Raw genomic sequence first — 12,791 nt, forward strand, 5'->3', positions numbered from 1 at the left:
TTTGAAACTTCAAGCTTTATTCCAAAAATTTGCACATTGCAAATAAAATTTAGGCTTCTGATTCTAGTTCCCCCTAGAGGTAACTGTTTTCTCCATTAGAAACAGAAATGAAATGATAATTATTATATGGTCCTTCTCCATAGATTTCAATGTTTAGGGTAGATTGCAAGAAGTCAGCCTACTGAGTCATATTTCTGTGCATTTAAATTTTAATGGACAATGCCAAGTTCTTCTCTAAAACCATCATAACAGCTTACATGCCCCTGGATGTTTTCTGATTTAAAAATCTGAGGTTAGATCTCATTCTTCCCTTTTTCATCTTTATTCTTAAGGTTGGTTTTCTTTTCACGTGATCACTGGCAATGAAGAGTCATTGAATTCTTCACATATTTTTTGTAACTGTAGGCTTTAAAAATGTTTTCTGGAAAACAATTTTTGATATATTTACTGGGAGTATTTTGTGTTATTTTATGTTAATTATGTTGCATTTTATTCTTTACAATTTTTAAATTTTGATGTGTATCTTGTCTTTTAAATGTCTTATTAAGAAGCCATATTTATCCTAACTTCAATATATTTGACTATGTTTTCTTATAATACTTATATAGGTCTGTTCTGTTTTTAAGTTTAGGTCTGTAAATCTATTGGAGTATATTCTTATGAGTCAGGGACACACACATAAACACACACTTTATTCAGTTGGATCTGGACATTTTGAATACCATTATTGAATAGTTTTTGGTATGAGCTTTTGGTTAGTCTCTGTCTTTCTGCTCTCTAATTCTGTCTTTAAGAGTAACCTGCTATTCAATATGTTATTTATAGTTCTAATTTCAATTTTTTTTTTTTTTTGCTCCTAGAATTCTATTTGGTTGATTTCTAAAAATAGAATTTGTCATTTAGAGTCTCTTTTTTGTATTTTTAATACACTTATTTATTTTTAAAAACTTGTTAAAATACAACTGACCCTTGAGCAACATAGGGGTTGGGGATGCTGACCCCCAATGCAGTTGAAAATCTGCATATAACTTTGGACTCCTCCAGTACCTAACTGCTATTAGCTTACTGTTGCCTGGAAGCCTTATTGATGTAACACAATTGATTAGCACACAGTTTATATTTTATATTTATTATATACTGTATTTTTACAATAACATAAGCTAGAGAAAATAAAATGTTATTATGAAAATCATAAGGAAGATAAAATGTATTTACTTTTCATTAAGTAGAATAAACCATCGTAAAGGTCTTCATCCTTGTCCTCTTTTGTATTGAGTGAGCTGAAAAGGAATAGGAGGAGGGGTTGGCTCTGCTGTCTCAGGGGTGGCAGAGTCAATACATAAATGGCCCCATGCAGTTCAGACTCATGTTGTTCATGGGCCAACTATATGTATTTTACATTTTGTGGCTCGGATCATTTTGTATCTAATTCCGCTATTATTTTTTGCTGATAGAATCATAGCTTTTGTATGTGTTTTGAGTTTTGATTGTGAGCTTATGTTTCTTTAGAATGCAATATTTGGAAATTTTTAGAGGCCTTTGTTAAAAGCGGTTGCCAAAAATTACAATTTACATTTTTAAATGACCACACTCTGCCTTCAAATAATATCCTACTTAATGAACAGTGTAAGAATCTTACAACACTATAATTTCATTAGCACTTCCCTTTTATTGGTGGTCTTATCTTAAATTTTACTTCTTCATATACTGTACTCCACAGTGTTATTATTTTTGTTTTAAGCATTTGCCTTTTAATGAAATTTGTTCATTCTCTTTTTCCGTTTCCTTCCTTTCTGCTCTCCCTCTTTCCCCCCTTTTCTCTCTCTCCTTCTCTCTCTACCTGCTTGTGTGTGCGTGTGTATGTGTGCGCACGTGTGTGTGTGTGTGTTGAAGATACTGAAAAATGATTATATTTACCCAGGTATTTTTGGAGTTCTTCATTCCTTCCTGCTGATCCTTGGTAGCTCATGATTTCATTTTCCTTATTCTGAAGAACTTTATTTTGGCATTTGTTATTATGTGGATCTCCTGGGGACAAATTCTGTTGGATTTTTATCACATTGAGAGTGTTTCTATTTTGCCTTTATTTTTAAGGGATGTTTTTTTGGGAAGTAGTATTTTAGGCTGGCAGCTTTTTCTTGTAGTATTTAATAGATACTGTTCCATTGCCTGTTTGTCTTCACGATTTCAGGTTAGATGTCACTTGTAACTCATGTAGTTGTTTACTGAATGTAGTTTTTTTCCTCTGATTTTAAGGTATGTTTTTTTAATTTGGTTTTCAGAATTTTGACTGCTATGTAATCGGGAGTGTTTTATTTATATTTATCTGTTTAGAGTTTGCTGCAATTTTTTGATCTGTGGGTTGCTATCTTTTATCAGTTGTGGAAATTTGTCTTCCAATATCTCTTCCAGTATTCTCACCCATTTTCTCTTTTCTCACCTTTTTGTACTCCAGTTATACATAAATTGGATAGTTTACTTTTTTCCTCATGGATCGGTATTGGTTTTTATAAATCTCTTTTTGTCTTTCAATCTTATACATTTGGCCTTCTGTATCCATAGGTGATATGTGGATTCAGCCAACAGTGGGTCAGAAATGTAGTTAGGCCTACAGTGGTAGTGTCTGTACTAAATGTGTACAGACTTTTTTTTCTTGTCATTATTGCCTAAATGATACAGTATAACAACAATTTACATATCCTTTACATTGTAGTAAGCATTACAAGTAATCTAGAGATGATTTAAAGTATACAGGGGATATGCATGGGTTATATGCAGATACTACGCTATTTTATATAAGGTGCTCCAGCGCCTCTGGATTTTGGTATCTGAGGGGTCTTGGAACCAATCTGCCTTGGATACTGAGGGATGACTGTACTTCTTATTCATTTGTCTCTAAACTCATTAAACTTTTACTCTACCAATTCCAGTTTCCTTCTAAATCTGGCCAATGAAATCAACATTTTATTATTTCCTGTCTTGATCATATAAATTTTTTTTGCTTTTTAGTATATCTTGTTTTGTTTGTTTGTTTGTTTGCTTTTTGCACGATGGAGTCTTGCTCTGTTGCCATTTTGAAGTGCAGTGGCTCAATCTTGGCCCACTGCAACTTCTGCCTCTCTGGTTCAGGCAATTCTCCTGCCTCAGCCTCTTGAGTACTTGGGACTATAGGCGCACACCATCATACCCAGCAAATTTTTGTATTTTTAGTAGAGACTGGTTTTCACCAGGTTGGCCAGGGTGGTCTCAATCTCTTGACCTTGTGATCACCCACCTTGGCCTCCCAAAGTTCTGGGATAACAGGTGTGAGCCACCGCACCCAGCCTCTTGTACTTTTTTGATTGTGTGCTCGACTGTGATGACTGAAATGAATATTATCATTTCCATAAAGGGTGTGCTGCTTTATCTCTTAGGTTCCTGCAGTGGGGTGAAGTCAATCTGATTTGTATTTGAGCTGGGCATGTGCTTTATTGCAACTTTGGTTTAATTAAGTCCACTCAGGTTTCAAGTGTTTTGAGGGTGGGATTAGGACTTTCCCTTCTACAGGGTCTGTTCTCTGGGCACTGTGGAGATTCTGAAGATCTTTTCATTTTTTCAATCCTTTGTGTTAATTTTCAAGATTTTCACTCTCTCCTGTTTTGCCATGTTTTGTTATTTATTTAACACACTCATATTAAGGGAATACTCTATATTGGATATTGTAATAGAGTAAGAGCAATTAAACTGATGGATACTCTCATAACACTCAGTGAGTTTACAGTTTGGTGAGGGCAGCAGATAGCATGCAACAAATAGTTGCAAGAGTAATAATAAAGGGGGAGTATCAGTGGGAATGTCTGAGAGATAAGTACCTGAGCCAGGGGATTGGGGATCCTTGTTTGAGGGAGTAACATTTAAGTTGAGATGTGAAGAATGTTTTTAGTTTACTTATTGTTGAGTGGAGTAGGCTGGTTCTGAAGTGTTTAGGACAGAAGAAACCTCATGGAGGTCCTTGAGGTGTCTAAACACAGTGAGGCTGGCCAAGGTCAAGACCTGATGATTCTAGCCCTCTGAGGCCATGTTAAGAACTAAGTGTTAAAACGTTCTCTCATGGAGTTCAGAGTAACTGTGGGTGGCTATTGCAATAGTTTACTCTGGTGAAGGATACTGGGGCTGTCAGTGAAAGTGATGGCAGTGATGATGGGGAGAACAGGGTGGATTCGTAGGTGGGATTGACAGAACTCAGTTGATTGGATGTAACGGATGAGAGGAAAAAAAATATGTCCTCCAGCATGAGCTAGAATGAATGGCGGCCACCACTGATGGAAACAGAGGGTGAGTACAGGCTTGGGAAGAAGACATGAGTTCAGTTTTGCATGTGTGTTTGAGATGCCTGAGGCACTGTCAGCCAGATACCTAAGGGGATTAAGGATTAAGGAGTGAGCCATTTGCTTATAGAGAGTGACTGGAATCAGAGTAGTGGGTCACTTGCTCAGCAGGCGTGTGTGGAGAGAGAAGTAATATGGCCTATTACAGAAATTCCAGCGTTTGAGGAGAGTGAGAGACAAACCTGTTAAAGGAAGCTGAGGGCCAACTAGAGGTGCACGAGGACAATGAGGAGTGTAAGAGTCACAGAAGCCACAGGGAGAAAATCATTAGGAAGGATCAACAGTGTTGCATGGTGCTAAGAGGTCTGGTGAACCAAGGACTTGGGATCGTCTGTTAGATTCTGTGGCTTGGAGGGGAGGCTAGAAAGAATGAGTTTCTTCTTGTGATGGGTGAGAATCTTAACTCCATTTAAAATCTTGAGCCTACACATTCTATTTTAGAGGACTTACTAGATTAGTGCTCTAGACCATGTGTACCTGTTAATGATCCTAATCAGGTGCTTTTAAGCACCTTTCATGCTGCTGCACTGTATTTAACTTTCCTAACTTGTCCCTTTAGGCTTCTCACTACGAGTTTCATTAATCAGACATCTAATTCTCTTAAAGCCTGAGTGCTTCACAGTTCACAACTCTTTGTTGTATTCCCACTTTGATACTAACATCTTTTTTTTTTTTTTTTTTTTTTTTTTGGAGACGGAGTTTCACTCATGTTACCCAGGCTGGAGTGCAATGGCGCCATCTCGGCTCACCGCAACCTCCGCCTCCTGGGTTCAGGCAATTCTTCTGCCTCAGCCTCCCGAGTCGCTGGGATTACAGGCACGTGCCACCATGCCCAGCTAATTTTTTGTATTTTTAGTAGAGACGGGGTTTCACCATGTTGACCAGGATGGTCTCGATCTCTTGACCTCGTGATCCACCCGCCTCGGCCTCCCAAAGTGCTGGGATTACAGGCTTGAGCCACCGCGCCCGGCCTGATACTAACATCTTCATGTATACAACGAAAGCACTTGACCTTAAGTTTTGTTTCTATTTTCATTCATTCATTTTCTTTCTCACCCCCTGTTTCTCTGTAGAAAGTATGGTAAATTACTGGAAAAAAACCTTAAATTGAGAACTTATAAAATGAATGACCAGAGTTCTCATTTTCAGTATTTGGACAGTGAAATTTTGCTTTCCTGGTGTGATTCATCAAAACCAGTGATTCGAAGGCCTCTAGGATATGGCTTTGTGGCCTGGATAGAGAAAATTCTTCATGAGTTGTTATTTCCTTGAGCTGGGTTTATAATGGGTTCGACTCAATACACACAGTGTATCTTTTACTACTGTGAATCCAGGAAGTTTCATGTAGAGGTACAGAGACTTTTCAGACACACAAACCTGTTGGACATTTCTGGTTGTTTGCATTTATTACTGCCTAACAAAAGTTAAACAGATATATGATTCTTTCCAGTTGTTTCTGTATCGTTCTCCTCAGAAAAGTAAAAGCTATGAAGTTTCACATCTCATTCATAGTAGATCAGTTAGATGGATTCCTTGTAAAGCTAGGCAAAATTGTCAAAATTTGTTAAAGGACATCACCTTAATGGACAGGGTAAAGAGGTTTTGTGTATAAAGTTGGGAGGAAAAGAAAAACCCAAATAACTTACACCGATTTAAAAAATGCATGAATGCAGAAAATTGGGAAGACAAACTTGAAGTTAAAAATTTTACTTAGGTATTTAATGTAAAAACATTTTAGGTTAGGAGAAGGCAGTGCACTGCTCTTCAGTCGTGCTTTTCCTGGTCTTTTCCATGAGAGTGTAGTGAGAAATAACTAACACAATCTATATTTGTAGCAATTGGAGTCATGTTGGAGTGGAAAATTCCATGCTAAGCAAAGACACGTAAGATTGCTGAAAGGATAAGCTTATGTAGGAAGGATAAAGCAAAACGTTTCATGCTGCCGTTTTCTCGGGCTGGAGAGCTGGGGACTGCTCAGAACACTTTCCAATGCTGTTTGCCCACAGAAAGAGTGAGGCCCAAATGGTACTTCGGTGAAAAGAATATCTTTTAAAAAATAGCCTCTTGCTTATCCTTGTATCAGAGAGAAGCCTCCCCAGTCTCCATTCATTAGCCACGCTGTATCCAGGAGTGAATTCCCAGAGCACAAGCCTACGCCATTGTGTGTGCATTCTCTGCTCTAGAATTCTTGCACATACTTATCTGGACTTCCACGTTCTCTGTGTCACAGCTTTCCTTTGATGACGATGTCAATTTAAAATGATACCAGGTTCATGATGGTTCCCTCTGGGAGAATTTACACCCTGAACATTTGGGGGGTGTACCTTTACCATTCCCTCCATCTTTCCTTTCTTTTTGAACTTGTCAGAGATAGACCTTAATGTAATTCCTGATGGTTTTAATATTAGAATGAAAAATTAGGATTTCTGCGATTATTTAGATGAATGATAATGACTTTTGTTATGTGGGTCTGGTCATCGTGTGGTATTTTCTCCCCCTCTCCCCAGGAATGCTGTCTCTGCAATTTGAGAGGAGGTGCTCTTAAGCAAACTAAGAACAACAAGTAAGTAATACATTAATTGTTTTGAATTTCATTACTTTTCTTTCTTCATTCTAGAACCTTTGGATGACAGTTCACTTTACCTCTCGTTGTATACATGGTTTCAAAGCTTTTGCTGCTCAGATCTGAGGTTGGAATTTTGTACTTCAGAGATGTCTGCTGTTAGCATTCTCATCTCTGCTGGGCAAGAGTAGTCCAAGTTATGCTTCTGTTCTTTGTATTTGACACCGTGATAAATAACCCCTCTTTTACTCGCAGGGTTTTAAGACTGAAGGCAGTCCTTATCATCCTGATGCCATTAGAATCCTGGTGTCTAATATGATGGATGCTATTGGTCTGTTGAAAGCAGGGCATACCTGAGAAAGTGAAACTGTGATCTTCTGATTAAATCAGTCATAGCGATGATAATAAAACAAAACCATTTACTTTTTACATTAGCAAATTAACAAGAATGTATGTGTACTAAATTAGAAAAGATAGGGAGAAAACATTAATATTAAGATTTAAAGGGATCAGGTAGAGAATATGAAAAGTCTTGAAAGAGAGTCATAAGTGAACATAAAAGGAAGCCAATCTAGTTTTTATGACTGTTCTGCGCGGATTTTATTTTTATTTTCATGACCAGGTTTTAATATTGAAAATGGGGCCAAAGCATATTTCAGGGTCCACCGGAATAGAGACATGTCAAAATAACTTAGGCAGATTTTGCAGACTGGCCCTTGAGGGCCGGATTCAGGTCCAGGATATGTTTTGTTGAACCCATGCAGTAGTTTATAAATTTCATCTAAAATTTTAAAATTGAGAGATTTTTACATAAAAATCCAGATTTTCACCTTTAATTGAAAATGATTGTGTATCCCTGTAAAGCAATAATAACAAGTTGGGATGAGAACCCAGTGTCAGTGAGGCAGGTGCTCCTCAGTTCACCATGATTTCTTAGTATATGTGTATTTGCTTACATCCCGCCTGACCCCCTGGGCACTGGAGTTAGGACTCCTGGTATAATGTGATAGTGGAGTTAGCATAATTCTATACATTTGCACATGTTTCTGATTGCTTGGAAGGAGGAGTGAAGGTATTCATCATTATTACATTGATAAAATTTATTGTAAGGAACCATAAGTTTTGCTTAATTTTGGATCATCTTCTTTCACGGTCCTGTCTGTTATGATTGGCACTGTACTAAAAAGTCTTCATTTGTTCTTGGATATTGCAGGGAATGCCAGACTGTGAGATGGTTTAGATGGTTCCTGTAAAAACACAGGTGATAAGAAGTTCTCTTCCTATGCTTGGACCACTACAGAAAACAATAGTGTTTTCTATAGAATCATAGTATTTATTTCGACATGGAAGAATACCCCAGCGGGGTTGATACTTGTTCTCTCTTCCTGTGGTCTTGAACGACGGGATAGAGTATGATGCTGTTTGAGTCAAGTAAATACACTTTGGCTTAAAAATAGATTGATGGATTTGACAATTCTTTCAAGATCTCTTCAAACCTCATGGCTCTTTATATTTATTTTGGGATATAACATTTATGAGACACTTAATAGTATTAGTGGGAAGGTTGTCACTTTTCAGAATGTGAGAGAAGATACTAGGATTTAAGTAGGAAACAAGGGTACAAGATAAACTTCATTTGTCTTTGTCTCTGGATTCCTTTGACTATAGTAAGGTTGCAGCAAGAAACAAATTAACTAAAGATTAGCATTAATTCTTTTGGAAAACTTTTGTTACTTGAACAAGTTTGCTTCATGACATTTGTATTATTTCAAAAGGTTGTATGCTGTAGCCAGTCATACCTTTTATTAATTGAACTAATCTTTTGCCACATATTGATTAGCTTAAATACATTAAGCACATGCCTATTCCAGCGTCAAATGAAATAAGAAACCAACATTTCAGTATTTTCCAGATCAAGTGTAAAAAAATGCATGCACGTTAATAGGATTGAGTCCTGGACCTGTGCCAGCTCTTCATGGTACAATGTTGTTGGGCAGCTGTGGTACTGGGTTTGCCCAGGTATCATTCAGGAGGTTTACAGTTCAGAACCTGTTTGTGATGGATTTAGGCTTTTGGATTTCTTGCTCATCTGTGTTTTTCCCATTTGTGAGAATTGGCATCACCATGTTGAAGTATGTAAGCTTAGGGAACGTTTGTTGATGTTTAATGTCTCCTTTCCTGTAGGTGGGCCCATGTCATGTGCGCTGTTGCGGTCCCAGAAGTTCGATTCACTAATGTCCCAGAAAGGACACAAATAGATGTAGGCAGAATACCTTTACAGAGGTTAAAATTGGTGAGTGGCAAAGCTTCTTTTTTACCTCATAAATTAGTGTTAATTTCCAGTTATGAACTTCTCTGTAAATGCACACGTTTCCAAGATACATTTTCTCCTAGCTTCCTTTTGTTTCCACCCTTATTTTCTTTTAGCCTACATTTATTTATTCTTACAGATTCTTTTCCTGTTATATTGTAAGTCTGCGTACAGTTTTCCTCAAATTCTGTCTGAAATGAGGAAAAAGATATTAATACATTTCCTGAATTAATGTGAACTTTCAAACTATAGGTTATCTGGTAATATTTGTCAGTGTTGGAGGTGAGCCATCTAACTCTATTTAAATTGTTTAGTTTTTCTCTCTTGACTGTCTTTGGTTGGTGTTAACCTAGCAAAATGTATCTAACCTAATTTCATTATCTCTTCACCAAGAAGAGACACACAGAGAAATAAAGAAACTTTTATTATTACAAAAATATTTTCTCACTCATGAATAGGTACAAGTCGCTTAATATGCCAAACTCTCTGGCCTGTTCAGAAACTGTCATAAAAATATTCCTGTTGGTTTCCATTAAGAGTATCTTTCATTGAAAATATAGGCCTTTATTATCTCTAACATTGAAGTAACTTTGTGTTTTATTCAGTTATGAACCACCAGATCATTAGTTTAGGCCCTTATATTGCATACCTAATTAGAACTTTCCCTAAAGTTGAACTGCATGACCTTAATATATTGGAGCACGTCTTACAGGTGGATTTAAAACTCTAGAATTTCCCAAGTCCTTGTTATTTTCCATTGAAGGTCTTTTCACTGTACAGCATTTCAGGTACCATCATCATGACTCTTTCTTCTTGACTGTTGCTTGATTTCTCACTGCTCCTTTCCCCAACAGGGAGCTGGGTGTTCCATGTCTGGGCCTGTCTTATAGGAACTAAAAATCTAGTGTACTGTCTTGTTTTCTGAGAAGTGAAAGTGAACACCGTTATTTGCCATCATACCTCCATCAAGAATTTCACTTCAGTAGGAAGTATGTGGGCCTTTCATGGAACTGATGATGCTGTGGGCTGGTATGAACGGTGGGCCCAGGATACTCAGCATGTGGCAGTTGGAAGTTTAGTAATCTAAGATGGAAGTGAGTGGGCCATTTAAATGACCCTCTAAAGATCACAGTGACTATCAGAAGTAGTAAGAATGGAGTATAATTCTTTAGCTCCTCGACTTCCATAGGAAAGGTTGAAATCTTGTACCCCGATTACCAAACAAAAAGACACCAAAAAACAAACAAAACATTTGCAAGATTTAGGACTATGAGACCTGATATCCAAAAAAATGTTGAACTACCACATGTTAAATAATTTAATGTTTAGTGTTACAAATATTAACATTTTAATTTTTTTCTGATTATAAAAGTAATATATATTTGTCCAAAGTCTGACACCACCTTTTAAAGTTACCTTTGTTTCTGTCTTCTGTTGCTAGTGCAGTACCCCTCAGAAGGAGTAGTCACTGTTCTTGAGGCTGCCTCCACAGGCCTGTGTCTTGGCTTCTCTAGTCCATAAATACGTCCTTAAACATTTAACATTACCTGCACCAGTCCCAAAGGGTTTTTGAGAGAATAGCATGGAAGGGCGGCCCGGTTATTTCAACCACATTCAGGGTGTATGGCTAGAAATATGATAATTGCATCTAAAGATGGTAAAGCTTGTTGCTTTCCTCACAGTGCTGTGTTTCATCTTGATCGTGCATGCCACATATTTCTCATGGAATGTTTCCTTCCTTAAGTGATCAGTACCTTAAAAAGAGCATGTCTTAACTGAGTGTCATAGCACCTAAAGTCTATTCAAATGACAACACAGAGCTGTGCTTACAGATATAAGCTGATATCTATGAAGTATTTTTTTATGAAAATAGCAGCCTATAGACCAGATTATTTTTCATATAATTTTATATTTATGGAAAGTTTCTTAGAATTATCCTCATCAAAATGCTTATAGTAGTTACCTTTAGTGGAATAGTAATATGAGAAGAAACTTCATTTGGGGGAAGAATCATCCAGTTTCTAATAGTTTGACAGGGGCAACCACCAGAAGTCTGGATTCTTTTTTACTAAGAGTCCTCAGGAAGGAAACAACACCCTTGTGAGTCCACTGTAGTCCGGTGTCTGTGCCCCAGTCTTCACTGATGTTCCATGGTGATCAGACTCAGAGAGGCTGGCTTTGAATGATACATTTTACTTATATAGGGAATGAAACACACTTTTCCAGGGAATAGGTTGCTCTGCCCTGTATGTCGTGTTAAGGGTACACTTTGCTGACATAGGCATTCTTCTGAAGTTTAAATGGTAATCTAACAAGTTCATAGCTGGCAGGAAAGCAGAGTGGTTTTGTGCGGCAGTTCATCTAGGCCAAAGTAAGTGCAGCTAGGCTATTTTATTCTGCCTGTTTCATAAATATATATGTGTCTGCTGATGTCAGTTTCAATAATTTTTCTGGAGCTGTAGACATTCCTTTTCTGAATTCTAGACTGTCCACCCTGCCTTCCCAATTGTACAACTGGAAAATAATACGAATTATTTAGATGTCATTATCAGTTTATTGCACCAAACAATTATCACTTATCTTGCCAAATAGTATATATTTTTGAATAAGACACAGTTTTTGTTCTCTCAGTCTTGGCACTATTGATGTTTTACAGCAGATAATTCTTTGTTGTGGAGTACTGTCCTGTGCATCATAGGATTCCAGCATCCTTCACCAAACAGGCATTACCATCCATCCCCTGGGAGGCAAAATCACCCTTATTTAAGAACCCACTGGTCTACAGGGAAGACATAGACATAAAGAGAATATTTTAAATATTTGTCATTTTTAGAGAATATGTTGGTTGGAGGGACTGAATTCAAGACTGACAGAATGGACATTCTTAAAGGTTTTTAAAAACAATCCTGGAATTTTTTTCTTTGTTCAAATCCAGATTTCTGTTATGTCAGCAAAGCAATAAAGTCTAGTAACATGTGCATATTAGCTACTATATAATAATAATTATTATTATTGTATTTTTAGTAGAGACAGGGTTTCACCATATTGGCTAGGCTGTTCTTGAACTCCTGACCTTGTGATCTGTCTGCTTTGGCCTCCCAAAGTGCTGGCATTACAGGAGTGAGTCATCACGCCCAGCCATAATTATTAATTATGTAATCTGATTTAGCAATTTAACATTACCTGTTCTTATAGAAATTGAACAACCAAATTGAATACTAATGAAGTTTCACCTAAGATTAAAATTCTGTGTTATATGTGTATATGCACATAGTAGTCACTGAGTAAATACTTATGAAATGAATAAAAGGCAGCAAATCATTATTCATTATTTGTGCTTCAGGCTTAAAATGATTCTGGCCGGAGGGTTTTGATCAGACAATAACAGATGGCCTGTGCCTTTCCACTGTTCTTTAAATGTAAAAGTAGAGAATTCACACACATCTCTGCATACTGCCCTAAAGCAAGGCATTACTTGAGCTAGCTGCATCACAGGGGACATATGATTAAATCGTAGAGTCCAGCAGTACTCCAGAAAGCCTATGAAGCA

The 12,791-nt window shown here is 37.2% G+C and overlaps 1 protein-coding gene across 7 annotated transcripts in view; it reads left to right on the forward strand.

Annotated features, from left to right (window-relative positions):
* KDM4C (lysine demethylase 4C) overlaps window positions 1-12,791 on the forward strand; it is a 343,287-nt gene that overhangs the window by 220,683 nt on the left and 109,813 nt on the right. For 6 of the 7 annotated variants that reach the window (XM_032291097.1, XM_032291109.1, XM_032291099.1 and 3 more), the window contains 2 exons: window positions 6,875-6,930; window positions 9,115-9,223. In XM_032291097.1, the coding sequence (XP_032146988.1) occupies window positions 6,875-6,930; window positions 9,115-9,223 (165 nt within the window). Of the gene's footprint in view, window positions 1-6,874; window positions 6,931-9,114; window positions 9,226-12,791 lie in introns of those variants that run through there. The other variant, XM_032291102.1, reaches the window with a different exon arrangement.

Source organism: Sapajus apella, unplaced genomic scaffold (assembly GCF_009761245.1).
Source record: "Sapajus apella isolate SASKATOON/1434 unplaced genomic scaffold, GSC_monkey_1.0 scaffold24, whole genome shotgun sequence".
In the NCBI taxonomy this organism is placed as follows: domain Eukaryota; kingdom Metazoa; phylum Chordata; class Mammalia; order Primates; family Cebidae; genus Sapajus; species Sapajus apella.